The following is an 18,374-nucleotide window of genomic DNA, read 5'->3' as shown; positions in this document are numbered from 1 at the left end:
GAAATTACAGGAATACAAGAGTTGGCAAAGTTATATACATTGAGAGCTTACTTTAGCTATGAGATAGGAATAAAAAAATCATGTGCTGGTTCACCAGACATAAGCCAGATACGATAACAAATAACGAAGGTGTTTGATAACTTACAGACATCGAGCATGTTCTTGAGAAGGATGTTGGTGGTGTTCTTGGACCTTACGGAGCCTGCCTCAAGGAATGCGAACCCGGTCTGCACGACTGAAATATAAACAAATGTTAGTCAAAAGTACAAATTGCATTCCAAATACATTATTCTAAGCATAATAAAACAAAATCTAACACACAGATTATTGTACGTCTATATACAACTATATAAAATACAACTATTTTATTAATATACAAAATGTGAAATAGGTGCCATATATATGTTTAAATACTTGAAAAAATAGAGAAAACACAGATTTTGGTACTTACTGAATATGAGGATGCCGAACACAATGAGGAAGAGGGTGTCCAGGTCCTTCTGCAGAATGTCCAGTTCCCGGGACATTGGCGTCGGGTTCTCGCCAGACATTAGTAAACTTACATTGTGTCCGGCATCCATATTTGTTGCTGCCAGCGAGACTTCCAGATCTCTCAAATTGTAGCTTAAAAATTATTAGCAAAATAAATTTCCAGACAAAATTAACACGTCGTAAATTCCTGTGGATGTAATGTGGAGCAAGCCAAGCAGCTCCGAGGGTCTCGCCTTCCTGCTGCCAGGGCCTGCAACCTAATATCTAATTTCAGCTGATGATGATGATAAAGATTAAGCCACTCAAAAGGTGGCACGGGCATGAATAGCCCGTAAGTGGTGGCCCTTTTGAGCCATTACCAGTATCAAGAGCTGATACTGGAGATTTGTGGAGGTGCGACTGCACCCTGCGTGACGGGAGATGTCTCCCGTAATTATTAATTAATTTTTTTTTTTTTCCCAGTGTTCTGAGGTTGCATTTAACCATCAAGCTGTTATCGTGGGGGAGGATACTGCTTCACAGTCTTTATGAGGGTGTCCAGCTGCTGGACACCTTTGTTGACCAGGAGAGTGGCTGTGTTGATGGCTTCAGGGTGGCCACTGCATGATTCAGGAACTCTTAAAGCTCTTCTAAGGTCATTGGTTGCTTCACATTCCAGAAGATAGTGAAGTAATGGCTTTTCTGTGACAGTTTGGCAGAAGATGCACTCTCTCTGTCGGGTTTCACCAATCTCCCAGTTGCATCTGTAACCTAGACGTAGTCTATATAGCCTAACTGCTATTTCCCTGTGGATTCCTTTTGGGATATTTAACCTTTCTAATTTGGTTGCCTGAAGATACCATGTTGCAGATGGCGAACCTTCAGCTATTCTCTGGTGTAGGTAGGCTTTGTTGAGATGTGAGAGTTTTTTGGTGATGATGTTTTTTATGTTCTCTAGGCTGGGTTGAATTGTTTTATGTATCACTGGATGATGAGTTGCCAATTTAGCAATTTCATCAGCTTTTTCATTTAATGGGATTCCAATATGGGATGGGATCCAGTTTAAAGTTATGTTGAGGCCTTTGCCTTTAGCGACTGCTCCTTGATACAAAATGGTGGTAATTATTTCCACATTATCTTTCCACTGTTTTTGTCCTAGTATTTGAAGTGCAGCTTTTGAGTCTGTGTGTATGATTGCATTTTGAGTGTTTTGTGCAATCACATATGCGAATGCCTGTTGTATGGCGAACAGCTCAGTTTGGGTTGATGATACTAGTCCTCCCAGTCTCCAATATGCCTGAACGCTGGTCGTGCAAAGAGCAGCGCCAGCACTCTCATTTTCTGTGTCCACCGATCCGTCTGTGAAGATGTGGGTGGCTCCTGCTACTGCTATGCTATACATTTGCTCTTCTATTATGCGCCTTAGGATTGTCGGATCATAGGCAGCCTTTTTCATTGGGAGACTTTCTATTACTATTTTGAAAGTAGGCTCTTCCCACGGGGCGGAAGGAGTGTAATTTGGGTGTGGATGATCACCCTCTCTATCAAGAATCATGTTTTTTAAATGTAGTCTGTTTATGACTTTTCCTGCTCTTGCAACCCAAGAGTTTCCATTGTTTTGGCCTAGTCCAACCACCAAGGCCTGCCGTACTGGGATTGGATCAGAAGAAATAATTATCTTACTGATAATTGTAGCTGTAATTTCAGCGACCCTCTGGAGTATATATAGGTGAGCAACCAAGTTGCCGATTGGTACTTTTTGCAGATACGTCACTCCTCCGGGTAATTTGGGATATCGATATTTATGGCAGGTGGCTGCAAGTAATGAATCCCCCAATGGTGAACATTCCAGTTGTAAAGTATGTGAACAAGAGTTGGGACATACTCTCCAACACTAATTTGTGATTGCCCTGTTATCAGTGATTTCAGACCAAATGGTATGAGGTACTCTGATATTTGTAATTATTTCATATACTAAGAAGTGTATGAAGTTGAAGATATTCTTGTGCTCTACCCAGATTTTGCTAGTGGAGGCTAATAGATACCTTACTTTTCATGCTCTCTCCTGATTCCATGTATGACTAGCTGTCCTGTGAGGTGGGGATGTTGGATGAGAGTGTAGCTGGTTTTTTATCTACACTGTGTGGTAGATCAAAAGGGGCTTCTACAGAATAGGGTAGAAGCACATTGTTGTGTATACCTAAGCTTGTTAAAAAGACATTATTTGAGAGGAATTTGATAGAAACTGGTAAAAATAAATATAATATAATATTTCCATGATCAGTGCTTAGCTCTTATAAAAATCATAACGTTAATATTTAGTCAAAGTTAATTTATTTTTGTACTGAGGTAGGTATTTTCTCCCCTGATTCCGTGTATGATTAACCATCCTGTGAGATGGGAATATTAGATGAACTTATAGCTAGTTTTCAATCTACAATGTATTATCTTTCATATATAATAGGGTAACAGCACATTGCTGTGTATACCTAAGCTTGTTAATAAAAAAAGGGTAATTTAGCAAGATGTTTAACAAAAAAGTTTGTTTCCCGACCCGCCGAGGAATAGTTCGACGCTTGATCCATGTTCCATATTTTAATATCCTAAATATTTAGATACTTTGCATATTTTCTATAATTTTCTCGTTCATATCTAAACAATTAAACTTCCGACATCTATCTTCCTACTTATGACCTTTATTAAGGAATTAGTCACAAGGAGATGGTTTATTGACAATTATTTTAAATCCTACTGAAGTCATAGCTATGATACAAGAGTCGCGCTCAGTGATAGTCAACCTCGTAAATCTGTTGATGTGAAATACTGAGGGTGTGCAAAATACACCTTCATAGTATAATAAGTATATATTAGGTATTTTTCGAATTATCTTCTTATCATGCTAGTTTTGTGTTGCATATGTTCTGTCAATACGCATCTCTTCACCCTAATTCGAAGCTAGAAGATATTTCTGTGGTTGTACACCTGCTCACTGCAGCCGCAACTGTAATAAATGTTATAGGAAAGTGAAGGAAAGACCTAATACATATGTAAGCGTTATAATACTAAATTTTCGGATGAAAGAATTCATCATAGAATTCATCCGAATGTACCTTCCTTCATGAAGGTGGTAAACTGTGGACCACTGTGTCGCACAGTCCACCAGACTGTGCGACACAGTGGTTGCCAGGATCAGGTTGAGTTACCATTACCTGTGGCAGGTGGCTGCAGGTGACAGATCTCCCAATCCTGAGCGCTCCAGGTGCAAACTCAATGAGCAGGAACTGCGGCATGATCTCCCACATTACATCACCGAATGCCCAGTTATTAGACCTTTCAGACCAGTTGGCATGAAGTACCTGGAGCTTTGCAATTACTATATTCACTCTCGTGTTCTTGAAGATATCCTCACAGTGTACCCAAAATTTGCCAGTTCAGGCTACTAAACATATGGCCCTGTATGACTAACCATCCTGCGAGATGGGGACCTTTAGTATCACTGCTGCCTTATTCACTCTTGTGTTGATGATGATATCCTCATAACGAACCCAGAGTCCGCCAGTGCAGACTATTTATCACATGCTTCTGTACGACTATCCATCCTGTGTGATGTGGATTTTTTGCATCACGTAGCTAGCTTTTGGTCATACTGTACTCCCCTTTCATATAGTCTAGGGTAGCTGCACAAATGCAGATGTACCTAATATATTAATACTGACTGACATAGGCAGAACATTGTTTACATTACCTTCATAAAGAAAATAGGCTAAATCCGAAATTTTGGTATTAAAGCACTTACACATGTATTGGGTCTTTCTTTCACCTAAATTCAACCACTAAGGCATTGTACTAAGTTTCTCCAAATTTGATATTACTATTAAATTAAACTTCTAAATCTAAATCTAGATAATACAGTATATGTTTATAATGATCACGTCTTATGTTATCACCATACTCTCTCTTATTTAAACAATGTTCAGAAATGTTGTTTAAACTAACTCAAGTATAAACATATATAGCAATTTACGAATAAATTTGTTGACTCCATTAAAAACATGTTTAACCTGAAACAGAATATCGTGTGCAATTATGACTGGAGTTGTACTGAAGGAGTTTCACTGGAACTCTCTGTTTCAATATTATATTTAACAGGGCTTGTCTTAGGACTCCTCCTTGAGGTATGGTGAGTTTACACAGCTTAGCATGAGGAAAAATAAAGGAAACTGTAGAAGGCATATTAGGCTATACGGGGGTACCTCTTATTTATATACATCCAAACTCATTCATTTTTTAAACAATCTACATTGATTTCCTGCACTATATTCTAATCATCAGTAAACTGGTAAATGTTGCTATTCAATTTAGTGTCTAAGTCATTCATTCAAGTTCAAGTAAGTTTATTGAGAAAACGAAAATCTCAAAAAGGATAGAGTAGCTTAGGCTATTTCTACCCTAGTCTACATAAGGTCCCTCAAGGGCTCACAAACCCATACAGTACACAATTATTAATCATATTCTATATTTCCAATGGTAATCACATGGCATACTGTGAGATCTCTTATTGATTATGCTGCCCATGTCTTGATATCTGTACTGTTTTGCAGACTAAACAAGTTGGAGAAGGTTCAAAATGAAATCATGCGAATAATCCCAAGAAGATTGTCGTGGCCCAAGAACTACTATTACTGAGATAATAATGATATAATTGAACTTACAGAGTACTGAGGATAGAATTTCAGAGATAAATGAAGCTTCGTAAATCATTCATATCTATAGTAAACAACAGAGGTCCCAGGACAGAGCCTTTAATTGACAATAATACTTCATCCCATGCCATAGCTGTGCTTAAGACTTTCCCAGTGTTGACTGCTGCTAATGTCCAAGTCCACCTGGGATGTTTCCACGGGAGACATCTCCCGTCACGCAGGGTGCAGTCGCGCCTCCACATATCTCCAGTATCAGCTCTTGATACTGGTAATGGCTCAAAAGGGCAACCACTTACGGGCTATTCATGCCCGTGCCACCTCTTGGGTGACTTAATCTTTATCAATCAATTGGGATGTTTCCGAGACTACACAGATTCTCGCCTCGGGCCGGACAAAGAAGTACACCATTTCACAGCCTAGTTAAGATCAGTTTACATTATGACAACTTTACGGGCTATTAACGCCCGTGACACCTTTCGGGTGACTTAATCTATATCAATCAGTCAATAAATTATGACATAACTCGCTAGTGATTGCCGGAACGCTTCATTAAGTGACAGTTTAACATTTGAAATCATTCACGTTGACAGAAGTATTTGACACAGGTGATATAACAGACAGACTTAAACAGGACAAAGACGCTGTTACTAGCACACCTTCTAATATCGGTCCCTCAAAGCCTGGGGCTCATAAATAAACTTACACAGTATATTCATCCTACATATTATAGTTATTCAATGAAAATAAGTTTAACACGTTGTTAAATAAGTTAAATACTGATCAAATTGAGCTTTGTCTTAAGAATTATGTTACACTGAAAACAATTGTTTCCGTGCCCCCCTCTTCGCTAATATATCAACAGCCTCACTTAACAGCATCCCTGCTTGTTTTTTTTATTATTATTATTTTCTACCACAGACGTGGCCACACATTTACAATGCTAACCAGCATATATACATTTTCTTCTGTCCTCCATGGACAGGGTGAGAGATTTGTCAAACATACAGTTCAGAGATTTATTGAACCACAGAAGGTGATCGTAGTGCTTTTAAAATGTTAGGCTAAGCTACATACGTAAATACATAGATACATAGATTTATGAATGCATTAATGTGAATTTATAATGGTGAAATGTAATTCTGATCAGCTTCCACATATACTTTATACACACACATACACATACACATACATACATACATACATACACACACATACATACACATATATTTGTCTCTTTTACTCTGACAGGGGTGAGATAGCTGACAGAGAAACTAGTGTGCAATTAAGAACTTAACCACTGAAGGTGATTAAGATGCTTCAACAAGCTCAGGTCCCTGCTTGTGAAGGAACCTACATAAATCTTAGTTACCAACTATTTTTTTTACTCTTTCCTGCTGTTATCTCAACACTCGTCCACAATATGCTGATATACTGGTCTTCTACTATGTAATGACACCAACGTTCCTCTATCATTAAAAACACAGGCATTACTATTATTTACTACTTTTCTTTATGCTCGCTAATACAGCTTGAAGTTCAACCTGCGATGAAGATACATTGTCACTTTAAGCGGTGTCCAATAACAGTATCTACGGTGCTGATGTCACTAATCTATGCGGGCGATGAGTCACAATAACGTGGCTGAAGTATGTTGACCAGGCCACACACTAGAAGGTAAAGGGACGACGACGTTTCGGTCCGTCCTGGGCCATTCTCAAGTCACTTTTCTACTCTCTAATGATGTCCAATAACAATATATACGGTGACGATGCCAGTGTTCTACTCTCTAATGATGTCCAATAACAGTATCTACAGTGCCGATGTCAGTGAATTCCCTAATCAAGACATTCCGTCCTTAGCTATATATTGAGTAATCACAAAAAACAGTTAGTGTTTAATTAATGTAATTTTCTAGTTATACAATCATATATTGCCCTCAATTGCACTAATCAAGGCAAGTCTGTATCTTTTTATTTTGTAGGGGGAACACTCTCCACCATTACATTCCTCCCATGGTGGTAGTTATTGTTTTAGATTCAGCTACTGGGAACACTTAGGAGGGTAGAAATAGCTAAGCTACTCCATCCCTTTGAGATGTATTCTCTTGTCTCAATAAACATACTTCAACTTGAACTCGGAACAAAATATCCATGTAGCACGGGCTATAGTGAGCCCGTAATTGAGTTTGGTTATTCAAGATAACTTTGTTATTGTGATATTTGGGTCAGGGTTTTAAATGAAGGTAGAGTTTCCTTCTTTTCGCAATAGTCTTTAGTTTTAATAACATTATCTTGGTGGCGGATATAGATGCACAATGTTCACTAGTGCGTCCAATTCTTCAACTGCTTTGTTAACCATTGTTGTGGATTTTGTATTTATTTTATTTATTTGATTTATATACAAGAGTTCTTACATTCTTGTACAGTCACTAGCACGCATAGCGTTTTAGGCAGAACCTTAATTAATCCTAATTTTTCCCAGGAATACGACCCGCCAAATCATTTAACAACCAGGTACCTATTCACTGATGGTAAACAGAGGCTACAGTTAAGGATTGGCGCCAAATAAATCCTTCCCGGCCAGGATATGAACCTAGGCCAAAGTGCTCGCGAAACGCCATGCGAGTGTGCTACCACTTCGTCACGGGGCCCATAGATTTAATGCAGCTGCTCCAGGTGGTTGAATGTTGAGTTTGATGTGCAGGGCTTCAGTTGCTTCACATAATAGTAAGTGATGCAAAAGTGGCATTTCTGCACCTGTTCCACATATATGACACCCTTTAACTATTGGGTTTATTACCTCCCAGCAGCACTTGTAGCCAAGTCTTAGTTTGTGTATGGCTACTGCAATGTCCCTGTATAGCTTTTATCCAGGGTTTAAAGAGGATTGATTGATTGATGAAGATTAAGCCACCCAAAAGGTGGCACTCGCATGAATAGCCCGTAAGTGGTGGCCCTTTTGAGCCATTACCAGTATCAAGATCTGATACTAGAGATCTGTGGAGGTGCAAGTGCACCCTGCGTGACGGGAGATGTCTCCCGTGTTGAAAGAGGATTGCCCACTGGCTTTGTACCACATCGCGGTGGGTCTGCCTTCCGTTATATCTTGAGGTTATCTTGAGATGATTTCGGGGCTTTAGTGTCCCCGCGGCCCGGTCCTCAACCAGGCCTCCACCCCCAGGAAGCAGCCCGTGACAGCTGACTAACTCCCAGGTACCTATTTACTGCTAGGTAACAGGGGCATTCAGGGGGAAAGAAACTTTGCCCATTTGTTTCTGCCTCGTGCGGGAATCGAACCCGCGCCACAGAATTACGTGTCCTGCGCGCTATCCACCAGGCTACGAGGCCCCTGTTACTTTGGCTCTGTGGCGACTTTTGACAGTCAGGAATATTTTCTTCTTGATTTGCTCCTTAATCTGTGAGAAACTTGACGGTATTTTTACCTGTACCCATGGTGGTGTTAATTGTTTCTCATATAACAAAATACACTCATTAGCGTCCCCTGCACTCGTTAGCCTAATTGGAGAATAAATATTTACCTCAGAAATTATCCCTAATAATCTGTAAGTGTAGTTCCTTCCTCATTACCTCAATCAGAATTTCTCTGCAATCCTAAGATTAGTTTCAGGGCTTCGTTTTGCAACTTTTCTAACTAAATCAACAGCTCTGTTCCATTCGGGTTTGAAACTGGTTCTTGGGTTATGGAACAAATTATCAGGTAACCTAGTAGTCGTTGGATCACTAGATTGTTTCAAGAGTAGGTTAGACACAGATGTGAGTGAGTTTGGGTGGGTATAAATAGGAGGATGGGGGAATAGGGGCTCGACCCCGAGTCCTTTGCCCATACCTGTACAAGGACTGTCGGAAAATCCGACACCATTTAATATCATACAGATAATAGCTGCTGTATTACCAACAAGTTACCCATAGAAAACGTAACTTGTAGTGGAATTACCGTCTAAGAAAACGGGATATCATCACCACATACTATTATAATTCACCAGCTATTCTGCTGGGAATTATTCTTAAATACATAAGTCTTTGGACTTTACCATCATAAAAACATCTTATATAAATTAACTTAATTATCAATATTAAAGTAGAGTAAATGTGACCCTTCTATCACGTTCTGAAATCTGGACAATGTAAGCCAGGCGTCAGAGTGGAGGAAGGAGGGCAGCCATTGTTGTTATTGAGACCAGAGGCTCACACGGGAGCAAATTCGGCTCCTGTTAAATTTACTTGGACGTAGTGTTATGGAACCCAAAGGTGTACCATTGTCAACACGCTGTCTACAAATTCAAGTTAAGTGTCTATCCGAAACCCGTTTATCATTCATTTATGGCCATTAATGTCAGGATATAGGGTTAGCCGGTTAGAACGCGAAATCGCCTCATACTAAAGGTAATTAAGCCAGGTCTTTAATGTTCCATGTACTGTACTGTTTTCTCTGATATACTTGTCATATATAGGTATCTGGCTTCACAGCTAGCGCACTTTTGACAGGTCAAGACGAGGATGCAAGATTGTGCACCAGTTACTGGGTGATATGGAAGCTACCTCAAAGAGGATAATTTGGTGTCTACACCCTAGTTATACCTGGTGGACTAACCTGCTGTACTATAAGATAAGGAACCTTTTCAATGTATGTAGTTAATACAGTAGTTTGATTGGCTGCATATATATAAATATAAACCCCCCCTAATGTGTAGAGGATCGATTTGTGAGATTATGAGATTATTGCAGAAATACAGTCCACTTAACATTATACAAATTGCTATCGAAGTATATAAATTAACGTAAATATAAATTCATATAAATTAAATAAATATAAAACTCACAGGTCGGTTCCCACAGTATTTGGTCATCTTCGAACCGGATGACGGATTATTTGATCCTTTGAACCCACATTTGGTCATCTTAGTACCGTATGAACCAGTTATCCAGTGGATTCATTAAATACTAGTGCAGTGTTATTTAAACAAAGCCAGCCAGTCATAGACAGCGGCGTTGCCTCGTGGGAGCTCAGGAGTCTCCCTCAGCCCAGTTCAGCTTCGTCAGCGGTTTCATGCACACCCACAGATATTTAGTGGCGTGTTATTTCGTGAAATGACAGCGCTAATATAGAATCCAGCCAAATTAGTGACTGTGTCTTCGCGAGATTGTTCACGGATTTCGTGGTGTTACATTTCGCGAGAGATTATCCACGAATTTTGTGGACTTTATTTCGCGAGGTCACTAATAATATTTAATACTTCTAGATAATATTAGAAGTTTCATAGAGGCTAATTAAGAGGCTATTATCAATAATTGTGTATATTATTTCTCCAAAATAGAGAATTATTTAATATATATTGCACTAGTGATCACAGTATAATATTTACTAATTGCCAACCCACAACAGGGTAGGATATGACTAGTTGAACTATTATTGTTCATCCTAGTCCCATTATTACTATAGTCAGTTGTACTATATTGAACAACCTAACACCATTAATGCATGGTCCAGACCCTATTTTGGGTGTAAATTTTTATCAACTCGAGTTGAGTTGTGTATATATAATAATTTACTTATGATCATTACACCTTTGAGTGATTAATTAGTGTCTCTACCATCCTAGGGTGATATAGAAGAGCTAACCTAAAGGTACTTCCAGTGACACTGGTTTATCACTCAAATCATTAGTGTGTATGATTGTATATATATAATGTGTATTAATTTTAAGTGCTAACCTCTAGTAGAGGTAGGATTATTGCCTAGTGAGTTCAGAATTTACCCTAGGCTACCATTAGTGTTTGTTCAGTATTATGAGCAGCCCAAGTACAAGCCCCACAAGGCTTCACCAACTAGCCAGGATGGATAATGCAGGGAGAATGAAAAGAACCCTTGCAGGTCTTAAAGGCCACTTAACAAGACAGATCAAGAAATGTGAAGATTTGTCACAACAATCAATAGTTGATTATGCTGACCTGGAAAGCTATTATCAAGCAGCTGCAGGTAAATTTGAGCAAATCAAATGTCAAATAGCAACATATGTGGCTGAACTTGCCAACACTAATTTATCAGAAACAGAAATAGACGACATTATGGTTGATCTTGCGAATTATGAAGATCACACTCAGGCCACGTTACAGCCTTATGTCAAATTAATTGCCCAGAACAAGGCAACAGCAACAACAACAACAGTTGCATCTAATACGAGTCAAGCAGAAGCTCGACTCCCTCCAATTAATTTACCCACTTTCTCAGGAAAAGATGAGGAAGATTGGGACGAATTTTGGAACAAATTCGTTGACCTTGTAGACTCAAAACAATCTTTACCAAAGAGTAGTAAATTCTCATATTTGCAAGGTCAATTATCAGGTGAGGCTAAAACAGTAGTATCCCATCTGAGATTAACTAATGACGGCTATGATCTGGCAGTAAAACTCCTCAAGGATAATTATGCTGATCCAGAAGTAAGAACATCACATTTAGTTCATGAGCTGTTGCATTTACCCCCACCGGAGGCTTCAGCTGATTCACTCCAAGTCTTCAAGCTGGAGGTAGAATCATTGATCAATGCCCTCAGCCTGACAGCAGATACAAACGGGGCTGAGTGGGTCTTGAAAATAATTGTCCAGGAGAAAATACCTAGGGACATATTGAGACAAATAAGTGCTCATTACAATAAAAGCATCTTATCCATGAATGAAATATCTGAAGGTTTAAAGTCAGTAGTTCATCAATTACGAACACATGACAAATTAAAACCACCAAGTAAACCCTCAGAAACCAATAATAGTAAATTACAGAGTACCAAAGGTACTCCAAATCAATCTAGACAATATAATTCAACACCAAAGTGGAACAGTGGCAGTGTGGGCGTATATGCAGTTGGACCCTCCAAGCCTATAGTTACTGTGTCACCCAAGAACGTGACACCAAAGGGTACTGGAAGCTATGGAACATGTTTGTTCTGCAATGAGAAACATTCAATGTACCACTGCCCTAATTTTCCTGATAGTGACGCCCGTGTTGAGCGACTCAAAGATTTGCAACATTGCACGAGGTGCCTCAGGAAACATAACATCAACGACTGTGATACCCAATTACACACCTGTAATAGGTGTAACAAAGGTCAGCACCATGCAGCATTGTGCAGAGACACCAAAACAACGTATCCAAACCCCAAGGTGGAAGATAGCATTCCCACCACAGTACAGTACTGCAAGGTGCAACCAACAAAGAGTGTCCAATCGGCAAAGTCTAAAGGTAATACGACTTTGCCTACTGCCCAAATTACCATCCTGAATAAGAGGGCCAAGGTCCATACCCGTGGGTTGTTTGACCAAGGATCCCAGAGAACATATATCACCAAAAGGTTGGCAGAAGAATTACAATTAAGGCCTGTAGCCCAGATGTCATTCAACATCTCAGGGTTTGTAACAGATGCAGGACCTCAAGTCTACCAGGTGGTACAACCATCAGTACGCTTAGGCAGGTACGTCTGTCGAGTACAAGCCATTGTGGTGGACAAAATACCAGTAGACCTACAAGTTCAAGGTCTGAGAGCAACAGCCAAATTCCTGAGAAATAGAGGAATAAAATTGGCAGATAATATTAAGTCTGATCACCTCACCGACTTCGGTCTCCTTGTTGGGACAGACTATTGTCATCGATTCATCGGTAGCCCTACTAAATATCAGGGTATAACCATGTTAAACTCTGCAGGAGGTAAATTACTCTCAGGCCCAGTAACAAGCCTGGGGAGACCTATGCCTGCAGATAAACAATACAAGTAGAATCTAAATTTGTCAGCTGATTATATTTCTCCAGTAGCATTATACTAAGGAGATTACAGCTGACTATACCAACAGAGGTTGATGTTAGTATCATCATTTAAAGCTGGAGATGATTTCATGAGGCCTCAGTGGCAAATCAGTGAACAGTAGCCTAAAACAGCTACAAGTCACTGCGACCAATGTCACTGAACCCACTGCAGTCTCAGAACCATACTTTACTTTAATGATGAGCTATTCAATCTTCTGAATCAATTAACTAAATTAAACCCTAATAAATCTGATGACTGATTTGATACATTTATTATTTAATCAAGATGTATTCCATGGGCCTCAGTGTTTATATATCAGTGACCAGTTACCTGAAGAAACTTCAAGTTATATCTAATGTCACTGATCTCACTGCAGTCCCTGAATCATACTTGACTGTAGTACTTGATCACATCCAGTCTTCTGGGTTAAATAATATGTAATAAGGCTTGAATATTAGCCTTTCAAGAGTTGACAGGGAAATGAAATCGCATTAGACTTCTAACCCCTGCAACTCTAGTACGGGACATCCGTCCTGCACGAACAGACGCACAAATGTGTGATTACTAACTACTAACATCAAATTAATGTAATAATTCGAAGGAGGAGTATCGGTGTTCGTCTGTTCTAATTAGGACTTCGACCCGTGAGCAGCCCCCTGGGGAATTATGTCGGAAAATCCGACACCATTTAATATCATACAGATAATAGCTGCTGTATTACCAACAAGTTACCCATAGAAAACGTAACTTGTAGTGGAATTACCGTCTAAGAAAACGGGATATCATCACCACATACTATTATAATTCACCAGCTATTCTGCTGGGAATTATTCTTAAATACATAAGTCTTTGGACTTTACCATCATAAAAACATCTTATATAAATTAACTTAATTATCAATATTAAAGTAGAGTAAATGTGACCCTTCTATCACGTTCTGAAATCTGGACAATGTAAGCCAGGCGTCAGAGTGGAGGAAGGAGGGCAGCCATTGTTGTTATTGAGACCAGAGGCTCACACGGGAGCAAATTCGGCTCCTGTTAAATTTACTTGGACGTAGTGTTATGGAACCCAAAGGTGTACCATTGTCAACACGCTGTCTACAAATTCAAGTTAAGTGTCTATCCGAAACCCGTTTATCATTCATTTATGGCCATTAATGTCAGGATATAGGGTTAGCCGGTTAGAACGCGAAATCGCCTCATACTAAAGGTAATTAAGCCAGGTCTTTAATGTTCCATGTACTGTACTGTTTTCTCTGATATACTTGTCATATATAGGTATCTGGCTTCACAGCTAGCGCACTTTTGACAGGTCAAGACGAGGATGCAAGATTGTGCACCAGTTACTGGGTGATATGGAAGCTACCTCAAAGAGGATAATTTGGTGTCTACACCCTAGTTATACCTGGTGGACTAACCTGCTGTACTATAAGATAAGGAACCTTTTCAATGTATGTAGTTAATACAGTAGTTTGATTGGCTGCATATATATAAATATAAACCCCCCCTAATGTGTAGAGGATCGATTTGTGAGATTATGAGATTATTGCAGAAATACAGTCCACTTAACATTATACAAATTGCTATCGAAGTATATAAATTAACGTAAATATAAATTCATATAAATTAAATAAATATAAATCTCACAGGTCGGTTCCCACAAGGACCTGACATCTTCGTTCAGGTCGGTGTTCTATCCCCGACCGTCCAAGTAGTTCGGAAATGTATATGTTTATCTCTCAGAATGTTCGGTAATATGTTTACTGCTTGTGATGTGTGTCTATGTATGTATTAACACGATGTACTAAACGGGGTGAGAATAGCTTGAGCTACCTCATACCTTTATGTGTATTTTACCTCAATAAACTTATTTCAATTTCAATTTCCAAGTAGTTGGGCACCATTCCTTCCCTCCGTCCTATCCTAAATCTTAATCCCTTCCAAAGGTTATATTGTCCTAATGGCTTAGCGCTTTCTCCTGATAATTACTTTACCTCTCCTTATCCCCAAGTGTGACCTGAGCACGTAGACTACTCTGCTGTTTCACAAGGGATCAGGGTATATTATTTGTTTGTCGAGTTTCAATATATTCCTTTATATACATGCGTTAACCAGCGAATGTTGTTACATATTTATGGTTAAAACTGTTCAATCTTTCAATAACCAATTTGCTCGATGACTCTCCAATCATTGTGTGACCGTTCCACCTGTCCAACCTTGTTACTGTTTAACGTACTTCTTAACGTAATTCTTATGGTGTTTACGGGTTATTCATGCCCGTGCCACCTCTTGGGTGCCTTAATCTTTATCAATCAATATCCACAATATCCAGGATTGGCTTTGGCTCGACGTCGAATCGATGTTGATGACGTTACTTTAACGTTGAATTGGCGTTGCTCTTGGATAATTGTTCCCACTGGGGTGGGTTCATTACAACGAGGTCATTACATTACCATAAACTACCGCTTCATAGCGATATATGAACCTTCATTTGTTTCATTAAGAGAGAGAGAGAGAGAAGAGTAAGCCACTCAAAAGGTGGCACGGGCATGAATAGCCCATAAGTGGTGGCCCTTTTGAGCCATTTCCAGTATCAATAGATGATACTGGAGATCTGTGGAGGTGCGACTGCACCCTGCGGGACGGGAGATGTCTCCCGTGTGTTTCATTAAGATAGAGATAGATAGATAAAGATTAAGCCACCCAAGAGGTGGCACGGGCATGAATAGCCCGTAAGTGGTACAATTTTTTTTTTCCCAGTGTTCTGAGGTTGCATTTAACCATCAAGCTGTTATCGTGGGGGAGGATACTGCTTCACAGTCTTTATGAGGGTGTCCAGCTGCTGGACACCTTTGTTGACCAGGAGAGTGGCTGTGTTGATGGCTTCAGGGTGGCCACTGCATGATTCAGGAACTCTTAAAGCTCTTCTAAGGTCATTGGTTGCTTCACATTCCAGAAGATAGTGAAGTAATGGCTTTTCTGTGACAGTTTGGCAGAAGATGCACTCTCTCTGTCGGGGTTCACCAATCTCCCAGTTGCATCTGTAACCTAGACGTAGTCTATATAGCCTAACTGCTATTTCCCTGTGGATTCCTTTTGGGATATTTAACCTTTCTAATTTGGTTGCCTGAAGATACCATGTTGCAGATGGCGAACCTTCAGCTATTCTCTGGTGCAGGTAGGCTTTGTTGAGATGTGAGAGTTTTTTGGTGATGATGTTTTTTATGTTCTCTAGGCTGGGTTGAATTGTTTTATGTATCACTGGATGACGAGTTGCCAATTTAGCAATTTCATCAGCTTTTTCATTTAATGGGATTCCAATATGGGATGGGATCCAGTTTAAAGTTATGTTGAGGCCTTTGCCTTTAGCGACTGCTCCTTGATACAAAATGGTGGTAATTATTTCCACATTATCTTTCCATTGTTTTTGTCCTAGTATTTGAAGTGCAGCTTTTGAGTCTGTGTGTATGATTGCATTTAGAGTGTTTTGTGCAATCACATATGCGAATGCCTGTTGTATGGCAAACAGCTCAGTTTGGGTTGATGATACTAGTCCTCCCAGTCTCTAATATGCCTGAACGCTGGTCGTGCAAAGAGCAGCGCCAGCACTCTCATTTTCTGTGTCCACTGATCCGTCTGTGAAGATGTGGGTGGCTCCTGCTACTGCTATGCTATACATTTGCTCTTCTATTATGCGCCTTAGGATTGTTGGATCATAGGCAGCCTTTTTCATTGGGAGACTTTCTATTACTATTTTGAAAGTAGGCTCTTCCCACGGCGCGGAAGGAGTGTAATTTGGGTGTGGATGATCACCCTCTCTATCAAGAATCATGTTTTTTAAATGTAGTCTGTTTAGGACTTTTCCTACTCTTGCAACCCAAGAGTTTCCATTGTTTTGGCCTAGTCCAACCACCAAAGCCTGCCGTACTGGGATTGGATCAGAAGAAATAATTATCTTACTGATAATTGTAGCTGTCCTTTGTGATATTCTTTCTTGTAGAGAGGGCAAACCCGTCTCCAGTCTAAGAGTTTCAAGCCTGGTCCACATGGGGGCTCCCAGTGCAGCTCTCATAGCATTGTTTTGGGCAACTTCAAGCTTTTTCCACTGTTGGTGTGATAGATTTGTGAGTGCAGGTGCGGCATAATCGATCACTGATCTGACTGCCTGTACATAGTATGTGCGAAGGACTTGCAGATTGGCTCCTCCAGAAAGGGAGGTTAGCGACCTGAGGATTGCCGTCCAGGCCGCAGTTCGCTCTCTCAAGTATGTGACCTCAGCATTAAAATTCATGTGTGTGTCCAGGATGATTCCTAGATACTGATAGGTGTCGACCCATTCTATTGTTGACCCTGTACTGTGAGTTGGATGTTGGGCTTCGCTATTTTTATGGGCATGGCCTTTGACTTTGAGGGGTTGAGTTTGATCCCAATCTGTTTTGCCTCTTTACTGATGCAGTCTAAGCATTTGGGTGCAAGGCGCGCCGCATCCCTTCCTTTTATGATGATGACAAAGTCGTCCGCGTAGTTTAGCAGCCTGCAGTGATGTGGGAGTTTCAACCTCATTATTCTTTCCATTAAACAGTTGAAGAGAAGAGGGCTAAGAATACCTCCTTGCGGTGTACCATTTTCATGTCTTTTGTACTCAGAGACTGTGCCATGAAGTTTTACTCTTGCTTCTCTGTTTATGAGACAGTTTTTGGTCCAGGAGAGCAGGTTGCCTCTGACCTCTTTGTCAATGAGGCAGCAGAGAATAGCTGGGGCGCTAGTCAGTTCAAAGGCTTTTTCGAGGTCCAGGAATATCAGCATTCCTGGTCTGTCATTCAAGTGGGCTAACAGAGTTGTAATACATTCCACTGTGCCAACCCCTCTTCTATAGGCATACATATCATGGTGCAGTTTAGGCATTTTCCACTCCAGTCTGTTGAGTGCCATTCTGTCAGCCGTCTTGGCTGCACAGCTTTGGAGAGAGATGGGCCTGGGATTAGCTGGATCTTTGGGTTTTGTGATCGGCACTATGTCTGCTCTATTCCAAGCAGAAGGTCTAGTTTGAGAAGTCCAGGCTAAATTAATTAACCTTAGGTATGCAGCGTCTCCCTCTGGGCCGAGGTTTCTAATCATTTTATAGGTTATTTTGTCGGCTCCAGGGGATGTATCCTTGGAGTTTTTCTTAGCCCGATTGAGCTCATCCAGTGTGAAGGGGGCATTAGTGTCAGAGACTTCTTCACATGCTGTAAGGATTCTGTGCCACCTTTCTTCCTCTAGTCCGGTCTGTACTGCTAATACATCTGGTGGAAGTTGATTGCTGGCTGCTCTCTCTGCAAACCTGGTTGCCAGTACTTCGGCTTCCTGATGAGGATCTTTGGGGGTGTGGAGCTTTAGGTGTTT

At 40.2% G+C, this 18,374-nt stretch overlaps 1 protein-coding gene across 1 annotated transcript in view; it reads right to left on the bottom strand.

Moving 5' to 3' along the window:
• LOC123751507 (putative ammonium transporter 1) overlaps nt 1-18,374 on the bottom strand; it is a 39,977-nt gene that overhangs the window by 2,803 nt on the left and 18,800 nt on the right. Inside the window, exons 2-3 of the mRNA XM_069322853.1 lie at nt 452-624; nt 146-235 (exon numbers count right to left, since the gene is read on the bottom strand). Of these exons, the coding sequence (XP_069178954.1) occupies nt 146-235; nt 452-624 (263 nt within the window). The remainder of the gene's footprint in view (nt 1-145; nt 236-451; nt 625-18,374) is intronic.

The sequence above is a fragment of the Procambarus clarkii genome, chromosome 11, assembly GCF_040958095.1.
Source record: "Procambarus clarkii isolate CNS0578487 chromosome 11, FALCON_Pclarkii_2.0, whole genome shotgun sequence".
NCBI classification, from domain to species: Eukaryota; Metazoa; Arthropoda; class Malacostraca; order Decapoda; family Cambaridae; genus Procambarus; species Procambarus clarkii.
This window is presented reverse-complemented; position numbering and strand designations above follow the sequence as displayed.